We start from the raw sequence: 17,228 nt of genomic DNA, 5'->3' as shown, positions 1-17,228 counted from the left end.
TTTCATAACTTTCTCCAAAACTGAGATATTAAAGGGGTAGAATATAGCAAGTCCAGTGGCGTCTTCGGTTTGACAAAGAAAAACACAGCATGTGACAAGTTGCTGCATGCTAGGTTTTACCTCGACCAAAGAGACCTGAACATCCCATTTTGCGCTGATGTGCATTGTGATAAAGTGTCGCATACTAGGTTCTCGCCCATTCGCGACTTCCGCGCTTTAGGAAGCCCACTCCCCTGGTTGGGTCTGTCTGTTACTGGCAGCTGGCTACATGAGCGAGCTTGATGGCACATCAAGGTTGATGCATGTAGCAACTTGATGTGCTCTAGAAAACCTAAACTTCGCTTCACCGCCCCGGAGTCCCTATTGCAACTTATCAGTGTGAACCCCGATTTTTGAACTGTGGAGAGCCACACTGACAAACTTTCGCGGTGTCCTTGAGCGGGCCGACATCTGCTGCGTGTGCCGAGCCGCCGAGCCCCGGTGGTACGAGTGGCAGGGGTGCCGGATCCAGTATCCCTGCACCTCTTCCTGACGTTCCCGAGGAGTTCCTGAGGGACCCAGTGTAATCTACGTCTGCCTCTGCGATACCGAATGCGTCTAAAGAGCACGATATTAGGGTGTGTGAAGTGCGTTAGTAGGATAAACTATTTTGATTTGGGTTGTGTTGAAGATAGCGAGAGATACTGATGCATGCCGAGGCACTGTAGTCAGCCAGCATGATGATGAGATGGCGTGCAGATATGCAGGTGTAACTTCTAAAAAAAAAGACCGTGGCCCTGTTGACGGGGACCTGCGGTAGCTGCGGCTCGGCGGTCAGCCGCGGGATCTATGGCCACGGGTACCTAAACACCGAGCTGCAGCTACGGCAGGTGCCCGTGAACAGCACTCGTGAAAATCACTTCTTTATGAGCCGTCTGGTCCATAGGCGTAGGAACAATTGTTATCAAATGTAGTGAAGGTAAAGTACAACAGTGCTATAGGTATCTGTTGTGGTACTGAGGATACCACTAAATGAGAATAATAGCAAGATAAATGCTGTATTCTTCCAAGTAATTGTTGCCTATCTGTTAACATTACCTGTGAATCAAAATAATGATTAGCCAGCTGATGGGGAATCAATATTATGATTATCTGTTTAAAGTGAATCAATTCCTTGATTGCCTTTCACTACCTATAAGAAGTCCCTCAGTGCAGGGGAGATACCGCATGACTGGAAGAGTGCTACAGTGATACCACTTTTCAAGAAGGGTAAAAAGTCATCTCCCAGTAACTACAGGCCTATTAGTTTGACGAGCCAAACAGGAAAGGTTATGGAGAGGATAATCAAGAAACGCATCATGCAGCATATAGTGGAAGCTGGATCGCTATCAGTACACCAGCATGGTTTTGTACCCAGGCGATCCTGCCAGACCAATCTACTCGAAACTTTTGAGGAGTGGACTAAGATGCAAGATGAGGGCGAAGGAATGGATGTGATTTATCTGGATTATAGTAAAGCCTTCGATACTGTACCACACAAACGGCTTATCAAGAAGCTGGCTGGTTACAACATAACCGGAAATGTCTTGAAGTGGATAAATGAGTTCCTTCATAACAGAACGCAAAGGGTTTTTGTCCAGAATTGTTATTCCGAATGGGCTGAAATTACAAGTGGCGTTCCCCAAGGTTCGGTGCTGGGGCCCGTTTTGTTTGCCCTGTATGTAAATGAGCTCCCCGACCTGGTGAAAAGCACAATGAAAATGTATGCGGATGACTCGAAACTGTTTGGAAAGGCATCAACTGAAGCAGACGCATTGCAAATACAAGAAGACTTGGATGTTTTGTCAAAATGGTCGGAGAAATGGTTGCTCAAATTTAATGTAAGTAAGTGCAAAGTTATGCACTGTGGCCGGCAAAATCCAATGGTAAAGTATTACATGAAGCAAACAAATGGTGGTAACATGGAGATTGAAGCAACTGAATTGGAGAAGGACCTGGGAGTTTTCGTGTCCAATACTTTAACGGCCTCTGTCAACTGCGCAAGGGTGGCTAACAAGGCTATGGGAGCCTTGAGGCTGCTGCGGATATCATTTGACAGATTAACAGTTGAAAATTTCAAGCCATTATTCACAACTTATATCAGACCTCACTTGGAACATTGTCTACAAGCAACAGGGCCATACATGAAGAGAGACCTAAAGATGCTGGAAAAGGCGCAAAGAAGGGCTACAAAGCTCGTGCAAGGACTACGGGACAAAACATATGAAGAAAGGTTGAAAATTTTGCAGCTCATCAGTATTGAGGAAAGGTACAGGCGTGGAGATATGATAGAAACCTACAAGATGTTGACAGGAAAAACCAATGTGGATCCGAATCAATTCTTTGTCAAGGAGCAAGGTCACATGACTAGAGGACACTGTTTGAAGCTCAAAGTGAACCGAGTAAAGACCAAAGTAAGGGCAAAATTCTTCTCAAACAGAGTGGTCCCTCTCTGGAACAGCCTCCCATCAGAAGTGGTAGAGGCAGAAACAACAAACGCTTTCAAGAACCGGCTCGATAAGTTGAAATATGGGTACCAGTGACGCTATCCTATCTGTCTGATCCCTGATCATTACCTAGTCTCCAAGTACTTACGATGTGGGCACTGAATAGCCTGCCTAAATCAGCCCACTATCCCTAATCTAATCTAATCTAATCTAATCTATAGAATTCAAATTGTTATGATAGGAGCAACATTATTTTGCTTAGGAGATACTTCCAGCATTTCTGTTCAAGGTCAGGCATGCTCCTTCTTGAAACACTCTCTTATTTTTATGTGTTTCGTAAGTTAGAAATGGTCTGCATTTATGCCCAAATATGGTCATAAGGAATCAATCTTTTGATGCCTCCATATTTTGATTCCAAAGGTCTAGTTTGCCCAACTGACTGCGCCGTTTCAAAGTGTTTCAACAACTCTAGGAATAGTCCAGGACTCTCATTCTTTTCATTCCCCAAAATCAGTAACTTGAAATCAGAATGGATGCATAGGTGGGCCAGAAAGGACAAAATCAATGTCAAGACTGCCCGAGTGTGTGGGAAACATTTTTTGGTTGATGACCTGACCTGGATGATTTCTTCAAAGTTCAGCGATCTGTCATGCCATCAAATGTGAAGTTGAAGCCCAAGCTCAGTTGGGCAAACTAGACTTTTGGAATCAAAATATGGAGGCATCAATAATTTGATTCTGGTGGGAGGAGCCATGACCAAATAAGGGCATGGAATCAATTTTTTGATTCATTTGGGTACACTTTTGACTTCAAATGTATCGTTACGGTTGAAAAAAGGCCCATGACGGTGAGATTTTTCTTTTAAAAGGTAGAAAAATGTGGTAGGTTTGCAAAAAGTGTTACCTCAAAGCTAAGAAATTGTCCCTTTGGCCTTGTGAATGGGAAAAAGACAGAGCCACTGTCCATCACGTAAAAGCTGTTTTGAGGAAATCACACTGTATGTTATTTTTGTATCATGAATCACATACTAACCAATCATTATTTGTGTAAAATGGCAAAATGAAATTTTTAAACCCCTAATTATCATTGTTGTAGTGCTTTTATATTATTTATATGGTTTTTACCTGTTGCTTCAGTTTTTGTATTCTTGACATTTATAAATTGTGAATTGTTATCAAATGTAGTGAAGGTAAAGTACAACAATGCTATAGGTATCAGTTGTGGTGTTGAGGATACCACTAAATGAGAATAATAGCAAGATAAATGCTGTATTCTTGCAAGTCATTGTTGCCTATCTGTTAACATTACCTGTGAATCAAAATAATGATTAGCCAGCTGATGGGGAATCAATATTATGATTATCTGTTTAAAGTGAATCAATTCCTTGATTGCCTTTCACTACCTATAGAATTCAAATTGTTATGATAGGAGCAATATTATTTTGCTTAGGAGATAGTTCAAGCATTTTTGTTCAAGATCAGGCATGCTCCTTCTTGAAACACTCTCTTATTTTTATGTGATTGGTAAGTTAGAAATGGTCTGCATTTATGCCCAAAAAGAATCAATCTTTTGATGCCTCCATATTTTGATTCCAAAGGTCTAGTTTGCCCAACTGAGCTGAAGGCTGGAGCAGTACCATCCATCAAATTGTCGTCATCAACCTTCAGGCAAGCTGCATGGAATATCATTTAATTTACAGTTTTGCATAGGTATATTTCAATGATTTCATTCATTATTTTTGTCAGTCGTCTTGTCTCAGATGCTCGGCCCATGCGTGTTTCATTTGTCCAACAAAGGACAGGTGCTACCTGGAGAATAATAAATCAGAAACAAAACAAATCTAACCTAACATAACCCAACATAACCTACAAACCAACAAAAACACAACAGTTCCTTCCTTGTGGGTTCCCTACCTAGAATGTCCCTCAGGCTCATTTCATCCTGAACTATCCCATATGGCTGCGCTCGGCAAGTAGGGAACCCCAACAGGTGAGTTGAACCGTTACACAATCTGCAAACCAAAAACATACAACAGGTTAAAAATATGGGCAATCATGGATGTGATCATTTGCTGGATGTTTGTTTGGATGTTTTCTTTTCTATATTCCACTCAAAATTTCCCATTTTTATTATCATTTACATTGGTATGCAATCCTCCTTAGTTACCAGAGACTGTACCAACGTGTAGGTCACTTTTTAGAATAAACTTAGTCACTTTTTCTGAGAACTTTGCCAGAAAAGTTGCTAGTGTCGACAGATCTCGCATCTCATGAGATGTCTCAAAAAAGCTATAATACCAAAACATGTGTGTATGGCCGGCTATGAAACCTTAACCTATGATTATCAACTCAAGGCGGGTATAACTGATAACTGATAACTGATAGTTGATAGCTGAGCCAGCTAATAAGAAGGATGTGTAAGCGATGCATCAATGACGCAATGAGGTATTCTCCAGAGTCCAGGTGGTACTTATCCTTTGTTGGAAAACAAAATAGGCGAGTCTAACAACTTTTCACAAATAACTGGCAGTAGGTACACTCGGGGGCAGATTGATGTTCCACCACTCCCTACCTATCGGGCTTCCATGGCTCAGCATTGGCTGCTGCCAGTGGCAGCACTGGCAGCACTGGCACTGGCAGGCAGTGATGACCAGTGCTGATGACAGGCAACACTGGGAGCAGCCAGTGCTGAGCCATGGGAGCCCGATGGGTAGGGAGAGGTGGAACATCAATCTGCCCCCGAGTGTACCTGAAATGTCCGCTATGCGATTAGGATATTTCACGTTTTATTATTGTTCATAGTTCACAAATTTGTCACTTGATGTTTATAGCAGGTACTGAGTAGGTAATTAGTATTATCTTTGACTTTTTAATGCAAATTTTCAGGCTGCATCAGCATCATTACGCTTTGCACTGATATTTTTATGTATGAATTGATAAGCACTTTTTTTAGATGTTATGCTTTTGAAATGACCTCACAAGAACATTTGTTGCCCGATTTTCCTTACGTATTCAGTTTTTGCTTGCTCAGATCTGTCTTATGACACTTATGACCTAAATGTAACTTTAGACATCTTGCGATCATACAGAACTCAGTTAACATATCTATTTCTCTGCTAGATCTGCTGACAGAATCAAGTGTTCTTTACATTGTTATTTGTTTTGCTTCATTAAATCATTATTTCCTTGCAGGAGACAAGAGGTGACATCTGCACAGCGAGATGGGCGTTTGCAGCTGCAGCTGCAAAGAAGCTGAGTGACGAGCTGACCACTGCAGGGTCTGGTCAAGAGCTGTCGAGGTATGCTATTTGTTTTGACCTTATGATGTGAGATTGGGTTGTAGCACAAACTTTTCAGCTTGACTAAACTGACAACGACAGTTTTATGATTTTCACAGTCAAGCTTTAGGCAATGTTTTGTAAATTCATATGGTGCTCAAGGAATTCAAAAAGTACCTACCTAGAGCCCGTCATTGGAAACATATCTGGCAGAGGCAAATCTTGTCAAGTGCTTTTAAAAGTAAGTTTTCAAAAATAAGGGTTGTTTTCTTTTCCTGGAATAAACATAAGTGCGCCTATTTGTTGTATCATTGGTGTATCATTTTGTTGTAGGTATCATTGTTGTATCATCTAGCTTTTTACCACTATATTCCCTCAAGATATGCCTGTTTGACCTTTTGAACATTGAATAGGTATCGATGATAGGTAGCTATGCGTTCATTGTCCAATTCTCGGGTGTCCAGCCAGTGGTACCTCTCAAATGTTTTGGGTGTCCAATTCTGGTATATTGAGCTGGTGCTAATGCTAAGCAGAGCTTGTTGCGTACACCCCGACCCCTACCATCCAATCGCGCAATGCCGGATAACGGGAGAATTTATAAATTTAAATATTACATAACAGTTTTAACATTCACTGTTTTTCTGTCGCCTCCAGGGACAGCGACGGCGGTAGTCCGACCGGCGATCCTGGACCTGCTCCGGAACGGCCTGGATCAGATCCTGGACCTGATTGTCCAGTGATCGTCTTCGAGGAAACCACTCCTCTTGAGCAAGTAGTGCGCCTGGAAGGGGAGCTGAATGACATGCAACAGCGCCTATGGAAGCTCAGCAGGAAGTGGCGGAACGAGAAGAGGTCGCGCCTTCAGCGCCGCCTGCGTATCGCCACCGAAAAAGGATCACAGCTGGACCGTCTTCTAGAGTCCGGGGTTCTGTCCCGTGATCACTGATCAGGTGCGCCAGGCGGCGACAGGGCGCCGGATCCGCTGGTCTCCTGGAGACGTGTCCAAGGCCCTCGGTCTGCGGTGCCTCACGCGCAGGGGCTACAAGTACGCTCAAGGTGTGCTGAAGATCCCGCTGCCCTCTGTGAGCACCCTATCCCGCTGGACCCGCGCGTTCCGCGTCACACCCGGTGTGATGGACGCCGCTGCTTCCGTCCTTGAGGCTATCACGACTGACATGAGCGACATGGACCGTCTGTGCGTCATCAGCTTCGATGAGATGTCGCTCGACAGCCGCTACTGCTACGACAGTACCGCCGACCAAGTGTTGCGCGGTTCGAAGCTGCAGCTACTGATGGTGCGGGGACTTTGCTCGCCGTGGAAACAGCCCCTGTACTACCAGCTGGACTCAGCCATGACGCCAGGCGAGCTGGTGCACGTCATTGTCCGCCTCGAGAGCATCGGTCTGTCGGTGGTGGCGACAACGAGTGACATGCACTCCTCCAACGAAAAGCTGTGGGAGCAGATGGGAGTCACGCCAACCAAAACCTGGATCAAGAACCCACACGATGACAGCAGGTTAGTGGAATGTTGGCACACTCTTGTGTTAGATGAAATTCGCATTAAAAGCAATTCTAATATCCTCATTTCTAAGCTTTCACACAGATTTGACCCGATTCGTTGGAGCGATAAGCTGCGCAGAGCAAAGACGGAACCGTCCGGCGCTGTCATAGTCAAACTGCTTGATTTTAAACCCCTGATGGTAGAAAAGTTGTAGCCTGATTTACTTATTGCTTTCACAGCAAGATGCGTACCTATCTAAATTCGAGGCAGGTACTGAAGATGTGATGTTAACATAATGATTGCAGCGTGAGTCAGTTGCGAAAAACAGGATGCGTGGGCAGTATTCGCCCCCCCCCCTCCTTGCACTGTGCGTGTTTAATAATAATCATGCGAAGACAAAAGACCCCCCCCCCCGTCACCGTAGAACCAAGAAAATAATAATAAGTGCCGCTAAAAGTTAAATAAACTTTCCTTTTTTCAGATCCAACGCCCAGCGGAGCTGACGGCAGCGGTGGAGGAGGAGTTTCGGGCCGTCACCCTGCAGCCGAAAGTGCCGCCGGTCATCAGTATCACAGAGGAGGCTGAAGACGGCGGTGCGGCGACCAACACTGTGCAGGCGAGGGCTACAGCTGCTGAGGACGCCTGGCATTCGTGGCTGGTTATGTGGTAGCGAGCTGCCAAAATATCGACCCATCCCTCGGTCTGCCGACGCGTGTGGCGCCACCGAGCAGTGTCCCACAGAGTTGGATCCGGTCGGTGAGCAGAGGAGGGCTAATGGTGCCGTCGCCCGTCAGAGCATTGGATGTCCGTGGTGGAGGCGTTCGATGTGCTCTTCTGCATCCTCATGGGCCCATCTGCGGACCGGAACCCGGGCATTGTTCGGCGGCTCATGTTAGCTCTGTTAGTTGTGGAAGGTGCTGAAGCAGGATGTCGGGCTTGAGCGGCTGCTGCTCACATAGCTGGCTCCGCTTCTGCTCATCTGGCCACTCATCTGGTTCTCTGCCGCTCGCCAGGATGACTCATCTACTGCTCATCTACCCCTCGCCTGGCTGACTTATCTGCCGCTCACCTGGCCGGGTTGTCTGCCGCTCGCCTGGCCGTCCACCGCTCGCCTGTCTGGCCCGTCTGCCGCTCGCCTGGCTGGCCTGTCTGCCGCTGATCTGGCGGACTTGTCTACTGTTCACGTACCGCTCACCTGGCTAGCCTGCCTGCCGCTCGCCTGTCCGTCTGCTGCTCGCCTTGTTGGCTCGTCTGCCGCTCGCCTGTTCGTCTGCTGTTCGCCTTGTTGGCTCGTCTGCCGCTCGCCTGTCCGTCTGCTGCTCGCCTGGTTGGCTCGTCTGCCGCTCATCGTGCACTTGCAGGCTTGTCTGCCGCTCATTTGGCTGGCTTACGCCGTAAGCCAGCCATGTACGCCGTACAGTACGCCGTGCGGTAGACTACCGCTGATCTGGCCGTCTTCCGCTCACCGCTTAAAGGCTACAAGTACGCTCAAGCTGGTGTGCTGAAGATTCCGCTGCCTTCTGCGAGCACCTTGTCCTGCTGGACCCGCGCAGTGCGCCTAGAGACTGACACGGCGTTTGTCAGCACTGGTCAGCGGCTGGAGCGTGACAACCTCGGCAACGAAACGTTGGAGGTTCTGCAAATACAGGTGAGTCTGCTTGGCGGCTATGACAGTACGCCGTACGGTGGGTATAACTTGTAATAATAACATAACTCATCGATAAAATTCGAAAACGTAGACCCATATAAAGCTTTTCGATGAAATTGCATGCCTTTAATAACCCTTTCGTATTCCATTATTGTATTATGATGTTTTAGAACACTTTATGACCACGGCATAAAAATAGCCTCATGGTCAGGGCTTGAAAATATAAAAAATACATGAATATATGCTTCGTATTACCGATAATGGTGATGTGCATGCGGACATGCATGCGCGCACACAAACAGCTCCCTCAGTTGACTGCTGAACTGAGAAGATTAAATGCCCCTAAAGGCTAAAAGCTATGCAAACGTTCCCTTTCCAGATCCAGTTCCAGCGTCCGCCGTCTAGTGGAGCTGACGGCAGCGGTGGAGGAGGCGTTCCGGGCGGTCACCTTGCAGCCGACAGTACCGCCGGTCATCGGAGAGTATGCTGGAGACGACGGCGCAGCGACCGACACCGGTAAGGCGGTGCCGAAGCTACCTGAGGACGTCTGGCTAAAGTGGGAGGGAATGACAGTGATCGAGCGAGGCGTTCGAGGTGCTCTTCTGCATCATCGTAGACCGTCTGTGGTCCTGGATCCGGGCATTGTTCGGCGGCTGTTGGAGCTGGTTCGCACCGGGCTGCATATCCGACTCAGATCCCATGAATCAAGCGCAAGCTGCTGAAACTGTCGTCGCCTGGGAGCAGCCAAACGGGTCCGTCAGCGTGTCTGTAGTTCTGTGGTAGAAGAAGCTGAGACATCTGAATGTCAGTTTTGACCGGCGTGTGATAGCCAGACTCATTGCTGCCCTCCTATCGACGCGCCGTGAGGTGTGACTAGCGACCATTGGGCGTCTGTGCGGGTGACTTGTCCGCCGGAGCCGAGTGCCTGGCCTAGTCGGGAGATTCAAGTGTGATTGCCAGGCTTAGTGCTGTCCTATGAATGTGTAGGTACTGATGTGCAGTGTTGATTATGCTATATTATTGATTTATATAATGACGGTTACCATTTTATTGTGTACATCAACTGCTGCGGAAAATACGTGGCACGAGACGATATGCCTACAACACACTGTTGCTGTTGATGGGCTGCGCCACAGTCTACTCAATTAGGTGCATTAGCATAATATATTATATTATTAGATAATAGATATATAGATAATAGATACAACACACTGTCGCTGGTATAAATATTAGATGTAGTAATACGGCAGCTCCCATGACTTTTCTGAAAATTTAAATTATGTTGATTAAACATTGACATGGTGTTGGATCTTATGAACTAGGGGCCAGATTCAAATGGGAAATCGCGTATGGAGAACGTCGTTCGCCGCTTCCCTCAGATGCTGGGTTAAATCCCTTACTAAGGTACGCTGAACTTAGTAATAAGAGTACAATAGGGCAATAAATTAGGCTTGAAACGGACTGCGTTAATTGAAAAAGGCGCATAAATTAGTCTCGTAAACGTAGGTTGTACATACCGCTAGGCGATAAAGTTACGCCACGAACTAGAATCGAACCCGCATCGCCCGGGTAGGAAGCGAATATCATACCACTGCAACTGAGCTACTGCGACCGCCACCGACGGCGCCGGAGCGAAGATTCGAAAGCAGGGCCGAGGATATCACCTTATAGCAAGAAATGTGAAAAAGATAGAGAAAAAATGTATGTAGATAAAAGATAAAGCTTGAAACGACCTATTCGCTGGTATAAACAGAATACTGCAAGCACCCCTAGATTTTCTGTACCAGCCGTCGGAAAGTGACCCATTTCTACGGTTTTGATACGGGGCAACGCGATCTGAGGACGTGTGACGTCACAGCTTTTCGTGAAATCCCCGGATGACTCTACCTAGTATATAGGGCCTTGAGCTAATCTAGCAAGTCCACATTTACATTATCGGTAAGCATTTGAAAAATTTGGATAGCATTTCTGAATTGCGCACATAAAATACATATAGAAACACTATTCAGGTTGATGCATGTTATGCGCATTTGCTTAGGCTAGCACACGTTAACGTTTCCTCGTTTTTCTCCGTTTCGTCACCTTGACACTTACTAGGTTCTTCAAAAATAGGGTAGATGTTGATGACGCACTGTGCAGTACGAACAAAGCTCTGCTAAGTGCTTACCATTGGGTTGAGTCTGATCAAATGAATTAAAATTTTTGTCTTTTGATGAACAATCATGAATGCAATAACTCATTTACTTCAGAAAAGGAAAACTGAGGAATATACAAAGTCGTTTTATAGTTTTTAAGCACGACAAACAATTTAGTATTCTGTTGTGTGTGCCGAGGGATTGACTAGCAATTCGTACCTGCGAGCATTTTTTAAAACATGGTCTTTCTACAACCCATGCTTTTAGAGCCATTGCTTACGATGCTTTTGTTCGTTCGCAACAATTACTGCTAGCAAAGGTGAAGTCGTCAGAAAGCTGAATGTCTATTGGAGAGCCATTGTGAGTGAGAGATAATTTGAGTGTTATGGATTATACCCCGATTTTTTTCTCATTTCCCGTACATTTATATCCCTCTATGATTGTGGTTTCACAGTTGGATAATATTTAGTGAAATTTTGATAGGTATGAAGATTGTTGCCTAATCATAATGAATTGTCCTTACTTATGCCACGTAATTGGTCGTATTAAGTTTTCATCTTTATAATGCATTGGATGGAGCTGCTTATTGCCATTTATTTTCATTTCTGCTCACAATTTTATGTTTTTTATGAAAGAGTTCAGAGACCCAGAGTTCCATCTGTCATTTTTATGGTATCTGTAAAGCTTGCATCACCGTTGCTGCTAACCAGTATATGCGACTGCGTAGATGAAGTTAGAGTAAAAAACATAATCTAACCTGACCTAACCTTACCTACTAACCTACAGCCAACCAACCTACAAACCTACAATCTACCAACTTACAACTAACCTACCTACCACTGATGGTAACGCCAGCTTTACCGATACCATTTTATCACCTATTCCATGCATATGCTTATTTGTAGTAGGTACCTACCTAGGGTTCATGCATGCACATAGGCAAGATTTGGTACATGGTCGTCATACCTACTTCGTGTAAATAGAGCTGAGAGGTGTGCTCTGGGCATATTGTGCAATAGCAACGAGTGTCACCGCCTTACGAAAAGGATGAAAAGGATACAACTTTTAAAAAATATTACCGAAGCTTCAGCAATTAGCATCCTACATTCTAAAAGCTACAAGAATTGAAAATAATATCATTGAAAAGTGCCATAATTTGTGTTGCAATCTCCAGTCCAAATAGTAAATACATGCTCTTGGGCCACTTCCCCCTAGGCCCTAACAGCCACTGTGACGGGTCGTGACTTTGAGATGACTTATGGCTGCCAGTTAATTACTTCACAAACTACAAAGCTACTTCAACTTCTGATGCAGTGTTTTCATTCAATGACAGCAATTTGCAGGAGTGCAATGATCATACATTATAGGTACCTGTGTGTTGATCTCTGACAAGATTGAGATTTGAGATAGCAGGTTTGAAGCCCACCAGTGGTGAGATATTATCTGCATGGGAAGATTCAATGGCATATACAGCAGCATTCTTAGTTTAAACATTGTGACCAGCCTTGGGAAATGGGATCTGCTATTTGTTACGTTAATATGCCATAGGTACATATCAGCAGTAAGTGGTGGACATTTGGCCTAACTCCTTACCTAGTCCTAACCTACCTATGAGCAATGATGCCTATGGTGTATGACTTTTATGTGCTTTGTATCAGATATGAGGTAATGAGGTACTAATTTATCTCTTGAATTTCTGTTTCAGAGGCATCATGCATTTGGCAGACTGCCAGTGTTTGTGATGGAGTGCAGCTGAGTTGTTTGAACAGCAACTCTTAGACACATTAAAGCAGCTGGCTCTATTTACTGCCCCAGTGCAGTAGCATAAAGCTGCCATGCAGTGCACCTTGTGCTGTGCAAGCCTGAGCATTGTGTAGTGCTCTCCAGTGGCCACTTCATGTGCCACCTAATGTCTCTCAGGACTCAGAAATCAAAGCCTGTAAAAGGCCAGTCATTCTGGCTGCGGCTACCAGAGCAGACACTCGAGCAGATCTTCTCCTATCTGAGTCTGCAGGATCTGCGCAACTGTGCACTCGTCTGCAAGCTCTGGTACCACTTCCTCAATGACGAGAACAACGAGGTGTGGCGGCTGCCATGCGAGCGGCAGCTGGCAGAGGAGGCACTCCGCTCCGACCTGCTCTGCTCTGTGCCCACCTACAAGGCCAAGCTGCGCGCCTTCTGCCACGCCTGGAACCCGGCCGACAGCTCGCGCAACATCTACATCAAGCCGAACGGCTTCACGCTGCACCGCAACCCGGTGGCGCAGAGCACGGACGCGTCGCGGGGCAAGCGCGGCTTCTGCCACGGCCGGCACGCCTGGGAGGTGGTGTGGGAGGGGCCGCTGGGCACGGTGGCCGTGGTCGGCGTGGCCACCAGCGAGGCGAGCCTGCAGTGCCACGGCTACCTGCCACTGCTCGGCTCGGACGCCCACAGCTGGGGCTGGAACCTGGTGGACAATCACCTGCTGCACAACGGAGACGCCCTCGGCACCTACCCGCGGCTCAACAACGCGCCAAAGTACCAGGTCAGGCTGGGAGGTGGGGGACAACTTTTGGCTCGGGGGAGTTGGGCTGAAACACGATGAACCGTGGGGAAAGTGGTGGACGGTACACGACGGGACACGTTGATAAACGAGAAGCAGGTGAAGACAAGTAATTTGAGATTGACTGATATCTATGTCGATGAAATTATTTCACCGTTTACCATGCATGAAACAATGTTGAATTATGGTATCTTTATCATCGACCAAATTTAGGTACTGCCAACGCTGTCTGTCGCGACAGCTGTCACCGATCGTCGTGTTTTGAGTGTTCTATGAATTCATTTGAAACCCATTTACAAATTTGCCACGCGACGACGAGCTGCAATCCCCATGTGTCAGCACAATGTTCCCTGCTCGCTAGTGTCAGATGCTGTGGTTGAATCATAGACTTTGGAATGGTAACGATGCGTGTTTGTATTCCATTAACGTGGAATCTCCGATGAACGAGGTTACTAGTTAGAAATGTCCCAGACGCGTCAATCGTTCACGAAATGTTTCAATAAAAATCGCTTTCGCCGACTCACTGCCACCCCATCTATCTTTGGCCGCGAAATCGGTACCGGTGAAGTGACCCCGTGCCGTCTTTATCTTGTCCTCAGGTCGGGGAAAGGATCCGGGTCATCCTAGACTGCGATGATAACACGCTGTCGTTCGAACGCAGCTACGAGTTCCTGGGTGTGGCGTTTAGAGGTGAGAATGATTTGATTGCTTCGACGCTTTGTCAAAGAGTGTAAGCTACTTTCTCCTGTCATTATTTGGTATGTCCATTGACGTTCATTTTTATTTCGCTCGTTTGTAACATGCAGTTGCGCATTGGTATTGCTTTCTGGACTCGTTTCAAGGCGCTGCGCTACAGTGCGCTACGCGTAGCGGTGTAAACATCAACAAACTCGGACGTTCGTAACGCTGAAGCGTCGCGGCGAATTCGCCGCAAACGCCGCACCAATACTGTAGCGCAGCGTAGCGCACTATAGCGGCGTGCCAAGAAACAGGGCCCAGGTCACTCGCTAATTGTAAGTTATGCCATATTGTTTTTAACGTTGCATATCGTCCGAACAAGTTAGATTCTTTCACTTCGTTGTCCGTCTTTCATTCGGTATTGTTGCATCGTAGGCTATGTGCGTTATTTTTACCCAGATCGTTCTCGTTGTCGGTCAATTTTACCTTCTTGTCCCCCACGGTAGGAAGTGCTGACCGTATCGTCCCCCCTTGTCGGCAGGTCTGCCGGACCGGCGCCTCTACCCGTCCGTCTCAGCCGTGTACGGCAACACTGAGGTGTCCATGGTGTACCTGGGCCCGCCGGTGGACGGCTGAGGCCGGCGGCGCCGCGCCTCCCCCACCCCTCTGCGGACCTCAGCCGGCCGCCGGCGCCGGCCCTCCTCTGTGATATGCCCCGCGCGCGCCCCCGGACACCGTCAGCAGCGAGCCGCCTGACTCGGCGCTCCGCCGACCGGTCCCTTTACTGCCGGTCGGCCGCGGACGGTGACCGCGTCCGGCACGCTCGTGCGGCGGACTCTTTCAGCCAGCGGCCCGCGCTCGGAGTCGCTCTCGGAATCCGAGATTCAGGCAAGTCTTGTCAGCTCCGGTAGGTGACACAGGCCGTGCATATTGTGCGCGCGTGTGAGTGTGGGATGGGAGGGGTTTTAACGTTCATATCTCGCTTTAACGGTTTATTGGCCGTATGACTTTGCTGTCCAGTGTTCCGCTGCCGCTCTGCGACTGAGAGGACCTCTATTGCGTTCGGTATGATCCGGAGTGTGTGGCCAGGTGACTGAGTATATGACGACTGCCCGTCCGGCAATGTTCATAGCCTGTGCAATCATTCATACTGATGTGGACGGGCGGGGTTTTTGACTCAGTAAAGATGCTCCGCCCGCTCGTTTTCTCCATTTTACCATTCGTCGTATTTCGTTCATTTGTTCGCTGAGGGTCCCGGTGGCAGAGCAAAACGAGGGTGTTCTGAGGATGGTCCTGGGAAGAGAATAGGGAAGAGTGAGACGTCTGCCTGAGCTGGTCCTGAAAGAAAAGTATGTGACTTTACGAGGGTGTGGTGTGGTTGAGTCTTTGATAGGCTTGCTTATGGAGCTGCGAGGTGTCTAGTGCGGCATGTCTGAGGGGCTGATGGTTTAGTACGTCAGAAAGTGAGCATGAATTAGCGTGGACGACTGTGTTTGCGTGAGCGTGAGGTCGACTCCCTAGACCTTCCAGTATCGGTACAGAGCAGCAGCAGGACACGAGTTCCTGCGATCGGTGGAGCCAGGAAAAACAGCTTTTTGAAGCATGTAGGAATCTTGTTCAACTCCAGTCATAGTGGCCAGCTTGGTAACTTTTTGAACGAATTACAATGCAGGTGAACAAACGGCCCGGCGTGTCGGACGTGAGTCGAGTTTTACATATTTCACTCGCTGCGTACGGTCGGTGTGTGTAGGTTGTGCGCGTACCTCACTGTGTGTATATCTGTGCAGTGTGCTGTGTGATCCCGTGACCACGCTGTACGACTAGGGCACGTGTCTGTAGCGTGGCGGGTGGCGCGGGGTCAGTTTCGGGACACCGGCCGGCCGGTGAAGGATCTCAGGCGTGTGTGAGAGGTGCGCCACCCAGGGTGAGACAGCTGCCCACTGCCAAAGGGACGCGCCCTCCGATCTCGATATAGCGCCGCACCGGGACGTGGTGCGGTGCCGTGACTGTGTGTGAGGACGAGCAATGTGTTTTTCCATCAATAGATCCATTCGATGACTCAAATAATAATATTGTTTAATTTCTGGTATGATCATAAGCCATTGCAAAAATGTTTTGTCCGACAATATCAGGCTCAACAGCGCGTTACCTCCATCCCGACTGCTCCTATTCTTCGATGACTGGGTCACTAAGATAACAACTGATAGCCGCCCAGCGACAGCCGTCACAAACTAATCTCGTTTCGAGCACCGAGCGGGAACGGTGAACGGTACGATCGCGCGAGCTCCGCCCTGCAGTTGACGAGCCAACGGACACCGGCCGACCTCGCGCGGCGCGCGGCGAGAAAAACTGGCACCCAGCGCGTTCCTGCTACGGCCTCATTCGCACCCGGCACTGGCCGACAGTTCTGTGACGGATATCTGACGAAGCCTTTGGCTTAGGTCCACAATGGTACCAAAAGCTGAGGAGGGTTTTGTTATTAAGTGCTGTCTAAATTCGGGTGAATGATGGAGTAAGACGCAATCAATGTGTAACGCGGCGACGTCTATGTAGTTGGATAGTACCTTGTATAATCCACGATATATTTTTCGTTCACAACGTACGATAGGCGCGTTATCATTAGCCCAGACGTCTAAGGGCTACGGAGTCGAGTTGGGAAACACTTGGAGAGTCGGTAATTCCTATGCGGGCCTCGTTATCAGGCATGGTGACGGGCCCATCGTAGTGACATTCCGTGTGCCTGTGACGCTGAGAATGTGACTTGTCACCACGCACTGTGCCGCTAAGCAGTCGACAGGCCTACAGGCAACAGCACAGGAGCAGGAGCGTATCATAATGTGTGCATGTATGGATGCCATGGGTCGCCAACTTTGGTTTTACACTACTCAGAACATCTTAGGCATGTGTGATAAAAAATGAATCGTTCTTTAGGTTATTTATAAGTTCGTTTTGACTTTTGTTGTTCTGTTTGAATAAGATTGC

General features: G+C 47.5%; 1 protein-coding gene and 1 long non-coding RNA gene across 5 annotated transcripts; both read left to right on the top strand.

The window, feature by feature from the left end:
• Positions 1 to 2,246: 2,246 nt before the first annotated feature.
• LOC122373496 lies at positions 2,247 to 9,938 on the top strand. 2 transcript variants are annotated; one of them, XR_006255054.1, is made up of 5 exons: positions 2,247 to 2,287; positions 5,657 to 5,763; positions 6,397 to 7,258; positions 7,725 to 8,891; positions 9,271 to 9,938. It is a non-coding gene; the product is annotated as an uncharacterized LOC122373496 (long non-coding RNA). The 2 variants fall into 2 exon arrangements; XR_006255055.1 differs by lacking the exon at positions 2,247 to 2,287 and adding an exon at positions 4,063 to 4,454.
• A 1,316-nt stretch (positions 9,939 to 11,254) lies between these two features.
• Positions 11,255 to 16,316, top strand: LOC122373476 (F-box/SPRY domain-containing protein 1-like). 3 transcript variants are annotated; one of them, XM_043351589.1, is made up of 4 exons: positions 11,255 to 11,386; positions 12,732 to 13,550; positions 14,168 to 14,258; positions 14,788 to 16,316. In XM_043351589.1, exons 2-4 carry the CDS (start codon positions 12,924 to 12,926, stop codon positions 14,880 to 14,882), a joined length of 813 nt encoding a protein of 270 aa, XP_043207524.1. In that variant the 5' UTR covers positions 11,255 to 11,386; positions 12,732 to 12,923; the 3' UTR covers positions 14,883 to 16,316. The 3 variants fall into 3 exon arrangements, with proteins under 3 accessions (XP_043207524.1, XP_043207516.1, XP_043207531.1); XM_043351581.1 differs by having other exon boundaries at positions 11,385 to 11,509; XM_043351596.1 differs by lacking the exon at positions 11,255 to 11,386 and adding an exon at positions 11,400 to 11,444.
• Positions 16,317 to 17,228: the final 912 nt, after the last annotated feature.

Source organism: Amphibalanus amphitrite, unplaced genomic scaffold (assembly GCF_019059575.1).
Source record: "Amphibalanus amphitrite isolate SeventyFive unplaced genomic scaffold, NRLGWU_Aamphi_draft 000038F_arrow, whole genome shotgun sequence".
In the NCBI taxonomy this organism is placed as follows: Eukaryota; Metazoa; Arthropoda; class Thecostraca; order Balanomorpha; family Balanidae; genus Amphibalanus; species Amphibalanus amphitrite.
Note: the sequence above shows the minus strand (reverse complement) of the source record. Positions and strands in the feature narration are given on the sequence as shown.

Excerpts from the sequence above, each read along its gene's own strand:
- LOC122373476 (XM_043351589.1), top strand. The coding sequence starts at position 12,924 with ATGTGCCACCTAATGTCTCTCAGGACTCAGAAATCAAAGCCTGTAAAA. Across the intron at positions 13,551-14,167 it reads ACAACGCGCCAAAGTACCAG|GTCGGGGAAAGGATCCGGGT; the intron begins GTCAGGCTGGGA and ends TCTTGTCCTCAG. Across the intron at positions 14,259-14,787 it reads CCTGGGTGTGGCGTTTAGAG|GTCTGCCGGACCGGCGCCTC; the intron begins GTGAGAATGATT and ends CCTTGTCGGCAG.